The following is a 17,961-nucleotide window of genomic DNA, read 5'->3' on the forward strand; positions in this document are numbered from 1 at the left end:
TTTTAAGAGGCACATTTTCAGCTTCTTTTTCATGTTCCTCTTAAAAACCTCAGGCCTGAAATTACATTAGTTGTTACCTAATGGCCAGCCTGCATTCTCCAACCTTTAATTTGCAAATCTGAAACCCGATATAGTAACAGTTGCTCTGGATTACAACAGCTCATAATCCCTTTCAGCTCACTTCCTGGTGGGGAATCGGCTTTGAACTGAGCCGGACTTGAGTCATGCATCTACTGACATCACTTGGACTTTAGCTGATGACTTGACTTGGCGATCCTCCCTATACTCCGAGATAAAAATACATTACTTAGCTAATCAGCCAGACAGCAGATAATCGGGCCACGTAAGCAGAAGACAAAGGTGCATGCACATAGGCACATAATAAAATTCAGGCAGTAAAACATTTTGGTAATCAGAATTACAATGTCTATATTCCATAATTTAAATGACCGAGTATTGTGCAATAGTCTTGAGCCACCCCTTGTTTTGTCATATTTTGTTTCCAAGGAGCCAGACTTCATTTTATTGTGCTTTTTTTTTTTTCCTTTTCCAAAGTGGTCTTGGTCAACAGTTATTCTGGCTTTCTGGAGGACTTTCAAAGTTTTTCTTTGAAATTGGCGGCTTTTTCACTTATTTTCAGTTCAATCCTAATATCTGATTATTTTCAAAGGTGATTGCCAAAGGAGCTATTAGCTGAAAACTTGGCATATCTTGCCATGCTATGCAGTGTGTCCTTAAAAAGAAAAGAGGAAACTGGAAAAAGAAGTTTCAAGCCTTAAAATAACAAACAAAAACCCTACAGCTGGTTAAGTCTTTGTCAGGAAAAAAAAAATCCACCCAAGACTGTCAAAGACTGACTGTAAAGGATACATTCTTAGGAAAGGGGAACAGGGAGAAAAGGCTGATGTTCACTAAATTACACGAGAACTGAACTGAATATCAGCAGCAACAGATTTTTTTTTTTTTTTTTTTTTTTTTTTGAGTGATGGACCCATATTTGACATTTTTGCTTCAAATCATCATCAATGTGTACAGAGGAAGTCAGGAGAGAGGAACAGTGAGTGTACACAGCCCTCTGTGGGTGGAGGCGCAGTTGTGATTTAGGGCTATATTTCCATCAGTGGTGTTTGGAATCTTGTCAAAATAGTCCTACTTGCATGACAAGGATCCCAAACACACTGTCAGTGCAGTAAAAGCAGACCTGGATTAAAAAAACCCCACAGTGGAGCACTATCAGTAACGGATTGGCCTCCCAGGAACCCAGACCTCAACATAATTGAAGCAATGTGGGGTCATCTTCACAGAGAACAGAACAAAAGGTAGCCAACATCCAAAGAAGAGCTTTGAATGTCCTTTATGAAGCCTGGAGAACTATTCCTGTAGACTACATAAAGATATTAGAAGAAAGTTGCCTGAGAGAGTTCAGACAGTGTTGATGAATAAAGGTGGTCTCACCTTTACTTTCAAGCTTGTCAGAATTGTGCAGACTCAGTTTTTGCCTTATATACTGTTTTTCCACGTATGTTTGCACGTTTCAGCAAAATATGAAGAAATGAGTGGCAGTTTAAGACTTCATCACTGTACAAAATCTGATACTAACAGGTTCTGTCAGTTGTGTGTATATAACCTGTTACCCACCCTTACTGGACGACTGAGAACTTTATGCTTAGGACTTGTAACCTTAAAAAAATCCTTTAAGCTGCCTCTGCTATCACCTGTATGTAATTCCAATATGATCTGATGGTGGTGACACTCTATAATTTGTTTTTAAATAGACAAGACGAGTTATCCACTCTTGCTTTAATTGCTCTCTTTATGAATTTTTGGGCATCTTGTTCGTTGTCACCTCATTGTCCAGTGGTTTTGACTTATTTTTAAATGTGTGGTTGTTTTTTTTTTTGGTTTTTTTTTTTGGTTTTTTTTTTAGGGTTCCTGTGCCAGTCAGTGGATCAGGCCAATTTAAATTGAGAAGGCAGGGCAGTGAGCTCCTCCTGGATGGAGCCTTGTCTCCACCGTGCCAGCGAATGGGGGCCATGGTGGCTTTCCAGTGTTTTGATGACTTCAAAAGGTCTTTTTTATTTTATTTTTATTTTTTTTGGATTTGATGAATTATCTCAAAGTGAAATTAATCAAATGTTAATGTCTTTCTTTTGGTTTTGCAGGAATTTTGATGAAGTTCTTTCCAGTTTTGCCGAGCCACTTATGGAGAATACTCCTTTCTCTGAGTCCTGCTCCAGCTTCTACGATGAGGAGCACTTCAAGGTGAGCGGCTGTGACTGTATAAGGAGGACGGGGCTTAACAATAGACTGTTTTAATCTATATGTGCACGCTCTGATTTCTCTTTTATCTCCTGCAGAGTGCCAGGGAGAACCCAATCCACATCATTAATGTGTCCATAAAAACAGCAGACACAGAAGATGACGATGCCTTGGTCCGAGCCTTTACTGCCTTTGGACAGTCAAAGGTTACCAACCAAATCTAAAATAAAGCATTCTTCTTTTAAATAGCAGATCACAGTTTTCCTTTTTTTTTTTTTTTTTTTTTTTTTTTTTTAGTGATTTTGACTTTTTATTTTATTTTTTTACAGAAAGCTATTCTCTTCGAGTATGGAATAAGGAGAATCACCTTTCTGATTGTACAGAAGGTAATTGTGTATCTTATGTGCAGTGCATCATGATCATAGATGGCTTTAATTTCATTCACATATCACTTTTCATAAAATCAAGATTGGGGGGGGTACTTACCTTGACTAAATCCTATTGTTTGTGTTTTTCCATTTTCATTTCATTTTCCATTTGGAAAGTCCTTGCAGGCTACTTTTTACTTTGAAAGGCTGCAGTCTAATTATTGTTTTAAATTTTCATTTAAACAGAGAGAATTCCCCAAGTTCTTCACATTCAGAGCTAGAGACGGGGTAAGTGTTTTTAAACAACCTGCATTTACAGAGCTGACATGTCATTTCTAAGGAAACGATGACTGAATCTGTGCTTCCCTTCAGTTTCAGGAAGATCGTATTTACCGGAATCTGGAGCCAGCTTTGGCCTTTCAGCTGGAGCTCAACCGAATGAGGAACTTTGACCTGACAGCTGTTCCCTGCGCCAACCACAAGATGCACCTCTACCTGGGAGCTGCTCGTGTTCAGGAGGGTGCTGAAGTTACGGACTACCGCTTCTTCATCCGAGCAATTATCCGCCACTCAGATCTCATTACAAAGGTAAGTAAACAGAACAAATTTTGACTTTTGTTTTATATGTCCAACAAGATGAGAAATGTGCTTGTAGCATGTGTTATTTTGCTGTTTGAAAAAGATTTTTGCACTCAAAGAACTTAAAGCCACTACATGTTTATTAATAACCAGGAAGCTTCATTTGAATACCTCCAAAATGAGGGAGAACGTCTGCTGTTGGAAGCCATGGATGAGTTGGAGGTGGCCTTCAGTAACACCAGTGTTCGCACAGACTGCAATCACATCTTCCTCAACTTCGTCCCCACTGTTATCATGGACCTATCTAAAGTCAGTGTTCTGCAATCTCTATTGCAGTATATCTTCACAATAAGTTATTAAGACAAAAATATGCATACAGTTCTCGAGATTATAGTATATTTTATTTTGGTGAATAAATTGTGCTATGACTTTTTTTTTTTTTTAATATGCACTACATAATATTAGTGTTTTATCAGTCTTTCAGGTATGATTCTCTCTTTCATAAATGTTTTACTGCTTTTAATATTTTACTTCTTGTTTGTTACTAATATTTTGTTGTATCAGTAGTCCACATTCACAGATTCGATACCTAAACCGTGACCTGTAAAGCCTTCAGACTTCACATGTAACATGCTTGCTTGTCCTGATCTTTGATTTATCAGATCGAGGAGTCTGTCCGCTCCATGGTGATGCGATATGGCAGTCGCCTTTGGAAGCTGCGCGTCCTTCAGGCAGAGCTGAAGATCAACATCCGCCTTACACCGACTGGGAATGCCATTCCCATCCGCCTGTTCCTTACTAATGAATCTGGCTATTATTTGGATATCAGCTTGTATAAAGAAGTCACTGACCGAAGTTCTGGACAGGTGAGGACAGAGTGTTTAGCTTTTTCTTTTTTAAAACCACCAGGCGTTCATATTTTATTTTTCACGGTCATACAAATGTAAAAAATCAACTTGCCAATTTTCCCTTCTCAGATCATGTTTCAGTCATATGGGGATAAGCAGGGCCCCTTGCACGGGATGTTAATCAACACCCCCTATGTGACAAAAGACCTGTTGCAGGCCAAACGCTTCCAGGCTCAAACTCTGGGTACCACATATGTCTATGATTTCCCTGAGATGTTCAGACAGGTACTGTTAGCTCACTGATTTACTTATTTCAGTCTCTGATGTTCTGATGTTGTCTAAGCTCACTGCGAAACTCTTCTCGTAGGCGTTATTGAAGCTTTGGGGTCCAGGGGACAAATGCCCAAAGGATGTGCTGATGTGCACTGAGCTCGTCCTGGACCCTCAAGGCCGACTGGCGCAGATGAACCGCCTGCCTGGAGACAACGATGTAGGATTTTTTTTTTTTTTGTTTGGTTTGTTTGGTTTTAAAGATCATTTTCGTCAAAGGATGTTTCTTTGGTGATGCTTTTACCGATTATAATGATTCTCCTCCAGGTGGGAATGGTTGCTTTCAGGATGAAAATGAAAACTCCGGAGTACCCAGAGGGCCGAGACATTATTGTCATCTGTAATGACATCACTCACATGATTGGCTCATTCGGCCCTCAAGAGGACGAGCTGTTCGTCAGAGCCTCGGAGCTGGCTCGCACAGAAGGCATCCCCCGAATTTACCTTGCAGCCAACAGTGGGGCGCGCATTGGCCTCGCTGAAGAAGTCAAACACATGTTCCACGTGGCCTGGATTGACCCCGCTGACCCCTACAAGGTCTCTACACGTGTTCACTTTGTGAAAGCAGATGAAATAACCACTGATTATTGCAGCTCTTATTTTACATTTATAGTGGGTTGTTGTTGTTTTTTTTCTTCTTGCAGGGTTTCAAATACCTTTATCTGACACCTCAGGACTACACCCGTATCAGCGCCACCAATTCTGTTCACTGTCAGCATGTAGAAGAAGGTGGAGAGTCCAGGTACGATCTGTGCTCAAAGGAAGTTGCAAAGTATTTGACATCCTTTACTTTTTGGATGCTTGTAAAGTATTTTACATATTCATTTCTTATGTTGTGGCTCCTTGTTGTTTTCTTGGACTTACATTTTAAGGTAAAGACGTTACAACATTACAGTTTTATTAAAGAAATATTCAACAAGCATAGAGAGACAAACGACAAGCAAGACAAATCACAAACTACAGTTTGTTAATAACAGGCAAGAGTGTGAATAAAAGGCTTGTTTATTGAAATCTAAAATATTTAACTGAAATCTAACTAATCTGAACTGATTTGAATGATAGAGATTTTTCACCTGTTTCAGGTACATCATCACTGACATTATTGGGAAGGACGATGGTCTTGGTGTTGAGAATCTGCGAGGCTCAGGCACTATTGCTGGAGAATCTTCTCGGGCCTATGAAGAGATCGTTACAATCAGTCTGGTGAGAACATGGATCTGATTTTAAGCAGCAGCATGCCAGAGTCCCTGAGATTTTCATGTAAGCCTGTTGGTGCTCTTGCAGGTGACATGTCGTGCTATTGGAATTGGAGCTTATCTGGTCCGTTTGGGGCAGCGAGTGATTCAAGTAGAGAACTCTCACATTATCCTGACGGGGTCAGGTGCTCTAAACAAGGTTAGTAAGTCTAATCAGTTTTTCGCTCATCCAGCTAAAGGACCAATGGGCTCATGCATGGTGTGCTGTCTGTCCATCTGTCCCCAAGAAGGAAAAAAAAAAGTGTCAGTTCCTGTTTCTCTCCAGGTTTTGGGCAGAGAGGTGTATACTTCCAACAACCAGCTTGGCGGAGTTCAGATCATGTACAATAATGGAGTCACACACACCAGTGTGCCAGATGACTTTGAGGGTGTCTTTACTATCCTGCAGTGGCTCTCTTACATGCCAAAGGTTCTGCTGACTGAGTGAATTTCACACATTTTGTGGTCTAAATATAATCATACAATAACTCGGGCAGTCCTTCAGACCATCTCATATAGTTCTTCTGTCTTCACAGGACAAACACTCACCTGTGCCCATTATAGCAACTACAGATGCAGTGGACAGAGAGATAGAATTTACTCCCACTAAAGCACCGTATGATCCCCGCTGGATGCTAGCTGGCAGACCTCACCCGCGTAAGCTGCAAGATCTAAACTCTAAAACTTCTTTATGTCAGTAGTAGATGAAACTTTTTCCTTTTTTCATTTGTGTTGTTAGTGGTGAGAGGTGCCTGGCAGAGTGGATTCTTTGACCATGGCTCTTTCATGGAGATCCTGAGTTCTTGGGCTCAAACAGTGGTGGTTGGGAGAGCACGGTAAATCTGCGCACTTGAAACGTACTTTATATGTATGCTAAATTGCAACTAGACCTTAACCACAAATTGAATGAACACAGGTTAGGAGGAATCCCCCTCGGCGTCATCGCTGTTGAAACTCGCACGGTTGAGTTCACTGTGCCAGCAGATCCAGCCAACTTGGATTCAGAATCTAAAGTGAGTGAATGTCTCTTTGCATTTTTGCCGTATAATAAAGCCATCACTCTTATTTGAAGAGCATTTAAACTCCATATTCTGTGTGTTCATGTTAGGTCCTGCAGCAGGCGGGCCAGGTGTGGTTTCCAGATTCAGCTTTTAAGACGGCTCAGGCGATTTGTGACTTCAACCGTGAACGTCTGCCTCTCATAGTGTTTGCCAACTGGAGGGGCTTCTCTGGGGGGATGAAGGGTACACCATGAATATGCTAAACTCTGCAAACAGATAGCATGACATTTGCACAGTCTGATATTTTTTATTGTTTAGGCACTTTTAAATTAAAAGTATGGATCGCATAATGAAGTTATATTTACAGCAAAGCTTAACAGTTTAGAGAGAAGTGTCTCATACATGTGGTGCAGGACATATATGAGGACGGTGACACAGTGTTGAGGTGTGCACCTCGAAGGATAGATTGGTTTGGAGATGGTGACATTAACAAAAAGGCAGGAGGCCTAGCTGGAAATATTCAGACTTTCATTGAGAGAGACCAAGATGGTGAAGATTAGAAATGAGAACATTACAGTGACAGCTCAGGTTGACTGATTTAGAGAGCAAGGCTGAGATGGTTTGGACATGTGCAGAGGAAGGATAGTGGATATACTGGGCAATATGTTAACTTTCTTTCATGTCTCATTATGATCTGATAAACCACAGCTGAAGCTCTGCACTTTTAATGCAGTATTCATTATTGCATTTCATTTAAAAAAAGAGCTGTGTAACTGCGAAAATATTTGCATTCTGGACTATCAAACGCTGTTGTGTTAATCAAGTCTTCCTTTCTCCAGACATGTATGACCAGATATTAAAGTTTGGGGCCTACATTGTTGATGCTCTGCGTGATTTCCGCCAACCAGTGCTGGTGTACATCCCACCACAGGCTGAACTGAGAGGGGGTTCCTGGGTGGTGATAGACCCTACTATCAACCCACTGTGTATGGAGCTCTATGCTGACAGAGAGAGCAGGTACATGAAGAAAAGTAACGCTTCAAATCTTAGAAATGGATATATTTTGAAGGTAATTTTGACGTTTATGCTTCTGGGTATGCTTTTTCTATTCAGAGGGGGCGTGTTGGAGGCTGAGGGTACAGTGGAGATCAAATACAGAAGGAAAGACCTCCTGAAAACCATGAAAAGGCTGGATTCGGTCTATGCTAGTCTGGCTGAGCAACTCGGTAAAGCCTCTTTCTGTCTCAAATCTAAATATTTGAACTTTTTTTTCCATTACAACGTTAAAGAGAGCTGACTCAGAGCTCTTCTGTTTAAAAGCTTCCCCAGACCTGTCTGACAAAGAGTGCAAAGAGTTGGAGGCAAAACTCAAAGCGAGGGAGGAGTTCCTGTTGCCCATCTACCACCAGGTGGCAGTGCAGTTTGTTGATCTCCATGACACCCCAGGCCGGATGCAAGAGAAGGGGGTCATTAATGTGAGTGTGCACTTCATGAACAATTTGGTATTGTGTGTGTGTGTGTGTGAGTGTGAGAGAGAGACCAGGAATTACAATGGAATCCAAGCTTTTCAAACTTATGCTACTGCTCCCTTTTGATCCTCTTAACAGGATATTTTGGACTGGAAGAATGCTCGCAGCTTCTTCTACTGGCGCCTACGTCGCCTCCTGTTGGAGCAGGTGGTAAAGAGTGAGATTCTACAAGCCAACAAGGATCTCAGCGACGGGCACATGCAGTCCATGCTGCGTCGCTGGTTTGTTGAAACCGAGGGAACAGTGAAGGTATGTGAGAACAGCAGTTGCTGCACAAAATTCAATTTGCTCTGTTTGTGGGGGTTTTTTTTTTTTTTTGTTTGTTTTTTTTGTTTTGTTTTTTTTTTTTTTGAAAAATGCAGGTATTAGAGAGTAGGTTACTTTATTTACATTAACATTTTTGAATTGTCAAAGATTTTAAATCATCAAACTGAAATTATGAGACTTATTTACTGCTCATCCGAGTCATGCCTAGTAAAGTTTTTTTTGGCTGTGGATCACAGATCATGAGCAAGTCATTATATATTCCATGCATCACTGTTCATAGGTTTAAAGACATGTTCTCATGCTTTTTCAGGCTTACCTTTGGGATAATAATCAAGCAGTAGTTGAGTGGCTTGAGAGGCATTTGTCCCAAGAGGATGGCATCAGGTCAGCTGTTCGAGAGAACATCAAATACTTGAAAAGAGAAAACACTTTGAAACACATTTGCAGGTATGGAGACACACACAGAACATTCGTTTATTACATCTCAATAAATTCATAAAAGGAGCTGGACTGTGTACATAATTAAGTGTTTTGGTCAGAATGACTTATCACATTTGATCATGTTTGAGTAAAATTACCTGCAGAGTTGCATTATTTTTAAGGGAACCTGAATCAGTTCCCAGTATTTTTCCGGAAACTCTGTGAAAGCCTCGCTTACATTCTGGGTTTGGCAAAGTAATTTAATACCTGTGGAGTGATGGTGGTGATAGACGATCAAACCGACCTTCTTGATTATAATTGATGCCACTGAAAACAATATTTTCTCCAGCCACATGCAACTATAGTTTGGTACACTACTACATACATACATACTATATACACTACTATTACACATTAGTATTAGTCACACAGCCTGAACTCTCTTAGACAAGCTTTATTGTCATTTCTTGTAGTCATCAGTGTGAGAACATGTTTAAAAGACAACTTCCCCTTGTGTCTAGTCTGGTCCAGGCCAACCCTGACGTAGCCATGGACTGCATCATCCAAATGAGCCACATCATCACTCCGTCTCAGAGGGCCAAGCTGTCACATCTACTGGCGACTATGGACAGCACCAGCGATAGTTAACATATGATGCCTTATCGGGATGAACTAAAACAAAACTCGGTGAATCTTGCGTTTAAGATTACAGTTCAGGTATTTAAAAAAAAAAATAGTGCACAAGGAGAGCGTGTCCTAAACTTTTGTTCTACTGAGTGCCTTCCCGTTTGAAAATGTTAGTTTTTCACATTGTTCATTTATGCACTCACTCACTCAGTCCAGGAACACAGTTTCCCAGCCCCCAGGCTATCACTGTGATGCACATTTCACTTTGCTGTATTTCTGCACAAGTTTAAGTGTTGAATTTGCCTTACTCGACTATTTCCAGTCTAATGAGCCTGAAGTTATTCAGACTTCATGAAATGGAAGACTTAATATGTCGGTGCTAGTTATCGTTGTTAAAGATATTACACCAGGAATGAGCTTTCACTTTTGAATGTAATCCGTCTAAAAATAAGCTTTAAACTGCCTGTTAGTAATTTGATAATTATTCAAATAAAACCAAAAGAAAACACCGTTAACCGTCAGTTCTGTCTTACTTGTACTTTGAGTCAATAAATAAAAGTTTGACTATTATTGCGATCAAGAATATTAAATATTAAAATAGCTTATTTTATCAAGCAGGTTATGATTTTACTCCTGACGTTTGACTTCAGTCCATCTAGTCTGTTTGTGGTATGTTTGGGTGGATTTGCACAGTATTATGAACGATGGTGTGACACTGTGTACTCAGCACCTCATTTGTAAAACTCAGGTTTTGTGAAAAATAGATGGTAATTGCCAAAAAGGTCATAAAAGCCTTACCTGTGATTAAAACACCAGAAACACAAGCCGTGACGTTTCATTTGAATGTATATAAACGATTTTTGCTATGACTGTATGACTTGTATTTTACCAAAGGCTGTACTTTAATAAATATCATTGATGTATTTAAATATGAAGAAGCTTCTTTTATTTACCCATTTGACTTTTATTATGATCAAGTTAGTGAACGTAAGATGTACCAGACCTTCAGAAATGTTAATCCATGTGTAAAATGATAATGTGTGAACAGGAAGTGTTGGCAGACCTTCACATTTGGGAATGAAGTCAGAAAGCTTTTCTGTGGTGATAGCAATTTGAAACATTCAAATATATACAGCAAAAACATTGAGAGTCATTACTTTCTCCAGCTGTCCTTTTTATAAATATAAATAAAACATCACAGCAAAAATGTCTAGCACAATACAACAGGCAAGAGTAAGGGAGCTACATTTATGGAAAGGCTTTAAAATGCAGTGTGAACAGTAGAAAAACTGGTGTGTACTAACACTCGTGTTCTCATACAGGCTTTCAGTCTTTGCTTGGCAAAACCAGATACTTGCAGTCTTGCTTCGTCTTTCTTACAGTCGTCTCTTTTTCACTTCTCAGTGAGTTTTTCTGCGGACTCCAGGTGGTTCTCCAGCTGTGATACTTTCAGTCGGACAGAAGAAACCAACATTTAGACTTTGATTTCAGGCCTCCTTTAAAAGTATCCAGACAGTGGAATCTATTAGAAACAGTTTGGCTGGTTCAGAGCAGGGCAATAGGCTTGCTGTTAGATGGTGCTCCCATGTACTGGGAAGACAGGGCATCTTGGGAAGCGTAGGAGGTGTAGAGCCCCGTCACCTGCACGTCTGACAGCGACAGGTTTGCGCCACTGGAGACGGGAGGGAGATTGGCTGTTCCCAAGTCACAGTCTGATAGTCGGAGAGGCGAGTTACTGAAGGTGCCTAAAGCATCCAGGTTAAAGCTGTCGTCCTTCATTTCTTCCCACAGATTACCTGAGCACATGGATGGAGAGGTTGGTGTAAGCATGTAATGACACCATAAACAAATACCAAGCCTTAATTTTAGAAGAAGTTGTTACCTTGCAGGGCAAAGTCCATGATGCTCGGGTCCAGAGCGTCCACCTCTGTGTGAGCGTCCCCTTGCATGTTGTAGAAATCATCAGGGGGTTTGCTGGGCTGTTGGGTGAGCGGACTGTGGGACAGGTCGGGGACTGTGTGGAGAGGGGGAGTCTGGGCTGGGGCAGGGGACATGGGGGCCAGTCGAGCCTGAGCCTGAAGCTGGGCCTGAAGCTGGTGGTGCTGGTGCATGGGTAAACACGGCAGGGACAGCGTGACTATAGGTTGAGGTTGCATTTGGGCTGGGACTGGCAGTGGGAGGGCATTTGGACAGCTGTTCAGCCGGGTCATGCCTGGCTCTAAAGGCTTTCGTCTGCAGTTCTCTGGACGATCTGTGATCAGCTTGTCCAGCTCATCTGTAAGGACAAAGACAGGCTGTCAGGTCAAGCAAAAGTGTGGCCTGGTCAGATTTGTGACAGACCTGTTGCCTCATTAACTGTTTGGTCTTTTATATTTAACAAAATACATTTCTGACCAGGGTTAGCCATGCTGCGCCGAATGGCTGGGAGGTCCTTGCGTTTCCACTTCTGCATCTCTTCTTCCATCTTGTCAATTTTGGCGGGGTTCAATGCCCATAAGCAGCCCTTACGGGATGAGCTGCTCGTCTTGTTCTCCACCTTTTCGAAGCATTTGTTTAAGGAGAGGTTGTGTCTGACTGAATTCTTCCATCCATCAGGTGCAGTCTGCAAGCAGAGGTAGAGCCGCTTCTTATTTACAGGCAAGTTCTAGTTTTAGCCTTATTTGATAACATTCAGAGTACTGTACCTTGAAATAAGGGAAGTGTTCCTTCATAAAGCTATAGATCTCACTGACTGGGAGGCTGCCAGTTTTGCTGTTCTTCAGAGCCATGGCAATCAAACAGCTGAGGGAGGGGACAAAAACACGTTTCCAAGCGAACTGAGGTAGAAATATGGACACTTGCACACTTTGCGATTCATAAGTCATAAATTTTGTGCCAACAGCTAAAAATGTTTAGTTGTGAATATTTTTATTTTAAGTAAGGTTTTGAGCACTGACCTGTAAGAGTAGATTGGCTTGGGGAAAGACTTCGGCTGCAGCTCCTGTTCTTGTGGAGCCAGGCGAGGTTGTGTGAATAGACTTTGGTTGTTGAATGAGACATTGCTATAGAGTCCACCAGTTGTACACTGAGAGAGAGAGGTGTGAATACTGAGGACCTGATGACCTTTTTTTTAACCATAAAAACAAGTATTTTCATTAGCTTAACGTATAATACCTGCTGTCCAGTTTGGCTTAAAGAGTACACCTGCTGGGATGTGGGTTGGTAGACTGAGGTAGGGCACTGGTATCCTGGAGAAGGCAGCCCATTCATTGAGAACGGAGACATCTGGGAAATAAACATAGAGACAGGTCATTTTATATTAAAGTAAGCACTGTCTAACATAAAATACACTTTCTTACTGTCCCGTGAAAACTTACATTTCCACTGTGGGTGTTGATGATACTGATTCCCAGAGGGCTGTGCTGCATATTGCTCTGGAGGTGGAGCATGGAGCCCTGACTTGTGGTCATAGTCATGTTGTTCATCTGAGCTGTAATGACAAACAGATGTCAGAGTTCCCTGTTTTTCATGCAGATGTTGTGCTCATGAATTATTTGGAAGACATTTTCTGTAACCAGTGATGGTAAAATGAAGCTCAGTAGTATTTATACCATACACATGAAGCTCACATATCAAGATAAGTGTTCAGAAGCAAAGCTCTGATTTTTCTTTACACTGACATTATAAAAGGAAGTTGGTGAACTTTTCTCTGGTGGATGTTTTGTTTTTGTTTTTTGTTTTTTTTAAAAAGACCAAAGTTTTACATGAAGACCTCAGGCTACTTTAATCTGGACCCTGGTGTGGAGCTGATTGGATTTTATCCTTATATGGTAGAGAAGGAGGCTGGGCTTACAAGCACTGGGTTCTGTTTGTAGAAGCAGGCAAGGGGCAGCCAATAAGGAGAAACTGGACTTGATCTCTTGAAGAAGAGATCAAGTCTAAATCAGATATCAGCTGAAATATGAACCATGCAAAACTACTCGAGTCAGTTTCCAGAATATGAGCCTAACAGGGGGCTTTAAAACAGAATTTAGTGCTACATATGTCATTTATAGGCCTTTACAGAAAAAAACAATAACTTTACTTTGACATAGTGGCTGGTCTTGTTTAGTCAACAAGTTTATACAGGGCTGAGGAAAAACTGAGAGTTTAGACCTGATCACCATAGGTATCAAAACATTGTAATCTCTAAGATTAACTATTTCTGTGATTGTAGATTTATAGATGGGCAATCCCCAGTGGCACCAAAGCAACCTTGATCTTTTGAGGGGGTCCTCTATAACTTTTGCAAAGAAAACAACGAACCAGAAGAATCCAGTAGCCCTGATCTATCCAATCAGAGAGTTTTATCAGATTTTGAATGTTGCACTGTCCCCTCCCTGTCACCTTACCTGTCTGTTGCTCCAGCAAGCTGCCCTGGGAGGGCCCATTGCTGTGGCCTCTGCTATCAGCCATCTGCTGCAGCCGGGGCACATCCACAGAGGTGAGCCATGACAGAGACTGCAGGTCCCCAGGGAGGTCCTCCTCCCTCAGTTGGGAGGGGTCCGTGGTCAGAAGCCTTCAGGAGGGGAGGGAAGAGGGGGAGGTTTGCAGGGTTAACACGGCTGTCAGCCCAGACACACACAGACCACAAGTGGAATTTAAATCTAAACACTCGATGCAACATCCTGTCCTTCAGACAAAACCTCTATAATGAGTCTGAATGTGGGGTACATGTGGGGATGAAAGCTGCTCGGTGAGTGCGTATTAACCATTGAGGATTTACCATAAGAAGATTACCTACAAGTGTTATTTAACAGTGACAGTTTTAATCAACAAAGAGGGACTTAAATACGCTTTTCATTCACAGCAAATCATCTGTTTACATTATCGTGGATTTTTTGGTTTTGTTGTTTTGCTCGAGTGGCGCAATGATCTTTGTTTCCCTCTCGCCTTTTAATTCTGGATTCTTCTGCTATGCAAATTTACAAAACAAACAAACAAACAAACAAACAAACAAACAAAAAAAATCATTTCATACACATTACTTTTCATCAAAGAACAGTTTTCAGTCAATCATTTAATACATTTAAACTTAGAAACTGGATTAATTCAGGCTTTCTGTTTGCCCAGAGCACTACCAGTATCAATCAACTTTCAGTTATTGTGTCTTTTATTATGGCGAGCCCTAAAGAGAAGGAAAGAAAAGAGAGGAATCCTCTTGAATCCTCTCCAGTCTTCTCTGCACACACACTTACTGTGCAAAGGTTCAGTAATTGGGGTCGCTATGACAACACATGCTATTCAGTTACTTTGTGTGTCTGTGGACAGTGCAGGAACCCCCCCCCCCCCGCCCCCCCCCAATCCCTCCATTGACACACACCAAATCTCCTAATAAAAAAAATCAACCCTGTGTCAGGTGACCACGGTCTCGCCTTAGCCATTGGCTGAATCATAAGTAAACAACGCAAGAGATCGTTTCAAACATGGGACAGCAGCACATGTTGCCTGCAACAGTTGGCCTTGTCTATTGAAAAATGATCACCTATTGTGTCCTAAACGACAAATCTGCCCAGTGGCACGTGGCTCCATTGTCTTCTCCAGACCCTTCCTTGATTGTCTCTGTCATTTCTTTTCTTTACCCGCCCTTGCATTAATCTGTTGGAATGACAGCCCTCACATAAGAGGGACAAATAGGATGCCATCTGCTTCCCTGTCCCTTTCCAGCCTCTATCCCCACAGCCCCCCAACCCCCTCCATCACCCCCCAGCCCTTATCGGGGAAATCAACGGAGCCTCAGGCCAAAGGGGGGCTGCAAGTGTAGTTTGAGGTCAGGGTTCTATGTCGGCCATCTGAATGAGTGACATCATTACGGCCAAGAATCAGCAGCGCACGTTGTCAAACACCTTGCATCCACATCCACAAAGGTTGAAGCTAGTTAACCTTTCTTTGTCCCTTTTGTTTGTTTTTTTTGTTGAAGGCTGAAAAACAAATCTTCAAGTACAATTTCAGAAGCAACAAAAGATGCATCAGCAATTTTGTAGGTTTTCCAGAGCTGGCCTATTACACTTTTGCTTGAAGAAAAAAAATTTCCTGCAATCATCCATCATCTGTGGAGAACAACTACTGATAAAAAACAAAGAATAGATGACACACTTAGGACAATCCCACTTCCCTTCTTTCCTCACTAGTCAAGCATAGAAAATGCTCGCTGATGCAAAACATGTTGAGCTGGTGTTTCCATCTATCATCCATGTCTTTGCAGAAATTCAACATCAACACTGTGCCTCCCCCCCTCCTTTCCTTCCTCCCCCATCCCTCCTTTTCTAATTGGGAGCCACTTGTGCACACTGGTGACCCAGAGCGCCCCATCTCCCCCTGAGCTGGCAAACCAAGAGATTCAGGCTCTCCGTGCGCCGACAGCGGGAGTGTAAACAGAGCTGATGGTTTCTGACAGATCCATTCAGACTGAAAATCATTTATTCTTTGGGATTTTGTCCCTCTCTCCTTCTTCATGCAACCCCCCATGCACAAAAAGAGCTGTCCATCTACCATTAGATTAAACACAGTGGACTACAAAGTTTGCTGCACAACCATTTCAAAATCATAAAGTCAGAAAAATATGGATTTGATCTATTACTCTCGTAGTGTTTTATATAATAAGAAAACCCCCCCACATTATTTAAGGCTAAAATTTTGCAAACTCTTGTTCTAATATGGCTGAAAATGGTTTTGTCCTACCTGTAATCCTGTGGAGACGGATGATGTCCAGCATTCTCAGTTATTCCTGACATCCTGGAAGTTATTCCTCCTTCTATCATTTCCTGGGATATGTAGTATCTCTGCAGTAAAATACGCTAAACAAAAACAGCATGCACTTCAGTTTGTGATTTAGTGAATCTTCAATAAACAAGTGTCAATAAACAAGCTATACAGAAATAACATTTTTAATATAGATAATATTGCTTAAAATACAAGTAAATGAACATGAGCACGTGCAATTGTAGAAAATAGAAAGTTGCTCCATGTTTTGAAGGTTGATTAGAGGTTTGATAAGCAGCTAATATAATAATAAACGAAAGCATAAAATTAGCGTTGGTCACCTGCATGCATCTGAAGCTCAGTTTAGTGTTTCTCAGTAATTAGATTACAGAGTCAAAAATATGTAGATTAAGCTGTTTATATATTTTTTTAATTAAAAGAAAAAAGCCCACTGTGCTTTTGTACCGTGTGCTTTACTAAGTGCACAGTACAAATGTTAGTTTCAGTCTAGATTTGAGTGGCTAATTATAAATCCAGCTATAGAAATTACAGTTACACACTAAAAATCGTTTACATGACAGCTGGCTTCACACAACTAACAACCCGACAAAGACTGTGTTGCTGAAAGAGAGAAATCAGGAAAACAATCACCTGTTTTTGGTTGATACTGAAGAATGTGAGAGCCGCTGCTGAGCCGCTGTACTGTATTGCACTTGATTCTCGAAAAACCGTTTTTAAATTTCCCTCTCTGGAGCTGTCCAGCGCTCTGACATGCGCAGTGGAGACCTCAGCGGCGCTCCCACTGGTGCAGGGGGCAGGATCCCATGAGTTTGACAGCTGTTGTTAATGCAGTGTCTCTCGTAAACCCTTGTAACATTCACACTTTCAGCAGCAAGTGCTTAAGTAGCAACGTGGAGAGTTTATTTTCTGTTTCTGTGGATTTTGTGCGCTCGTGGTGCGCTCCTTAATACATCCAGTAGTCAAACACACGTTTGTTGCGTCAAAAGTCAGGCCATACTCGATCCATACACCGCAGTCTTCTCATTGAATGATTATTGAACAGACGAGCCCCTGTGCACTTTTTTGTCCAGGGGTACACAGGTGCGCTAAGAGCGTCTCAGTAAAACAAAACACACAAGTTCAGGCCTGAAACCTGTTCAGTTAGTGTTTGAAAGTATTTTTGATTCCAGCTGAGCAAAATAAAACCAACTGAAAACAAAAAAATAAAAAAAATAAAAATGAAATCATCAACGATCCATTTTGCTCCACCTGTCCTCCTGCGAGGTCATTCCCAGTAACTCCTTCGTGCGGGTCTTAAGACGTTGTGAGTGGCTGCTTGTGGTGGTATCTGTGTATGTGAGTGTCAACTTTTTTTTTTTTTTTTTTTTTTTTTTTTTAAGGGATGTACTTGTAGATAATTTGCTTCCCGCTGCTGTGGCCGCGTCCCGCTCCCCTCGGCAGTGGGAAAAAGACCCGGGGAGGCGGGTAGGGAGGACAGGGGCTGCAGCAGGAGGCGGCAAACGCTTACACTTGTCTGGAGACCAAGTCTAAAAAAAAAAAAAAAAGCACAACCCCCAGCACACAAAAAAACTGCGGCATGCACAATTCTGTAATGGAATAATGGAAAATACAATTAATAAAAAAAAACAAAACACACAAACAAAAAAAGCTGAAAACTGTATAACTTTGCATATTATGAGAAAATATTTATGACTTTTTCTAACTTCTTAACTCTTTCTCTGTCAGGTATGGTTCTTTATACCAGGATCACATTTGAA

The 17,961-nt window shown here is 41.3% G+C and overlaps 2 protein-coding genes across 5 annotated transcripts in view; one reads left to right on the forward strand and one right to left on the reverse strand.

The window, feature by feature from the left end:
• acacb (acetyl-CoA carboxylase beta) overlaps nt 1–10,357 on the forward strand; it is a 28,534-nt gene extending 18,177 nt beyond the window's left edge. For 2 of the 4 annotated variants that reach the window (XM_080893165.1, XM_080893166.1), the window contains 25 exons: nt 1,928–2,068; nt 2,163–2,262; nt 2,358–2,465; nt 2,589–2,645; nt 2,874–2,915; nt 3,000–3,215; nt 3,360–3,515; nt 3,869–4,072; nt 4,184–4,339; nt 4,422–4,544; nt 4,652–4,921; nt 5,029–5,126; nt 5,467–5,587; nt 5,669–5,779; nt 5,906–6,049; nt 6,156–6,276; nt 6,359–6,455; nt 6,536–6,632; nt 6,728–6,863; nt 7,460–7,637; nt 7,734–7,846; nt 7,941–8,095; nt 8,228–8,398; nt 8,727–8,863; nt 9,358–10,355. In XM_080893165.1, coding sequence (XP_080749291.1) covers nt 1,928–2,068; nt 2,163–2,262; nt 2,358–2,465; nt 2,589–2,645; nt 2,874–2,915; nt 3,000–3,215; nt 3,360–3,515; nt 3,869–4,072; nt 4,184–4,339; nt 4,422–4,544; nt 4,652–4,921; nt 5,029–5,126; nt 5,467–5,587; nt 5,669–5,779; nt 5,906–6,049; nt 6,156–6,276; nt 6,359–6,455; nt 6,536–6,632; nt 6,728–6,863; nt 7,460–7,637; nt 7,734–7,846; nt 7,941–8,095; nt 8,228–8,398; nt 8,727–8,863; nt 9,358–9,484 — 3,379 coding nt within the window. In that variant the 3' untranslated portion in view covers nt 9,485–10,355. Of the gene's footprint in view, nt 1–1,927; nt 2,069–2,162; nt 2,263–2,357; nt 2,466–2,588; nt 2,646–2,873; nt 2,916–2,999; nt 3,216–3,359; nt 3,516–3,868; nt 4,073–4,183; nt 4,340–4,421; nt 4,545–4,651; nt 4,922–5,028; nt 5,127–5,466; nt 5,588–5,668; nt 5,780–5,905; nt 6,050–6,155; nt 6,277–6,358; nt 6,456–6,535; nt 6,633–6,727; nt 6,864–7,459; nt 7,638–7,733; nt 7,847–7,940; nt 8,096–8,227; nt 8,399–8,726; nt 8,864–9,357 lie in introns of all 4 variants that reach the window. The other 2 variants (XM_080893163.1, XM_080893164.1) reach the window with 2 other exon arrangements.
• Nucleotides 10,146–17,519, reverse strand: foxn4 (forkhead box N4). Its single transcript, XM_080893168.1, has 10 exons — nt 16,835–17,519; nt 16,163–16,278; nt 13,834–14,000; nt 12,820–12,932; nt 12,617–12,727; nt 12,400–12,527; nt 12,148–12,244; nt 11,858–12,065; nt 11,346–11,738; nt 10,146–11,259 (listed from the first exon to the last, which is right to left on the reverse strand). The coding sequence occupies exons 2-10, from the start codon at nt 16,240–16,242 to the stop codon at nt 11,009–11,011; spliced, it is 1,548 nt and encodes a 515-aa protein (XP_080749294.1). The 5' UTR covers nt 16,243–16,278; nt 16,835–17,519; the 3' UTR covers nt 10,146–11,008.
• Between the last annotated feature and the right edge of the window lie 442 nt (nt 17,520–17,961).

Source organism: Rhamphochromis sp. 'chilingali' (genome assembly GCF_963969265.1).
Source record: "Rhamphochromis sp. 'chilingali' genome assembly, chromosome: 10".
In the NCBI taxonomy this organism is placed as follows: domain Eukaryota; kingdom Metazoa; phylum Chordata; class Actinopteri; order Cichliformes; family Cichlidae; genus Rhamphochromis; species Rhamphochromis sp. 'chilingali'.

Bases quoted from the DNA above. Each gene is read 5' to 3' on its own strand.
- foxn4 (XM_080893168.1), bottom strand. From the start codon at position 16,242: ATGATAGAAGGAGGAATAACTTCCAGGATGTCAGGAATAACTGAGAAT. The intron at 12,728-12,819 runs GTAAGTTTTCAC...TTTATTTCCCAG, and splicing joins TCAACACCCACAGTGGAAAT to ATGTCTCCGTTCTCAATGAA. The intron at 12,066-12,147 runs GTACAGTACTCT...CTCTGCTTGCAG, and splicing joins AACACTTCCCTTATTTCAAG to ACTGCACCTGATGGATGGAA.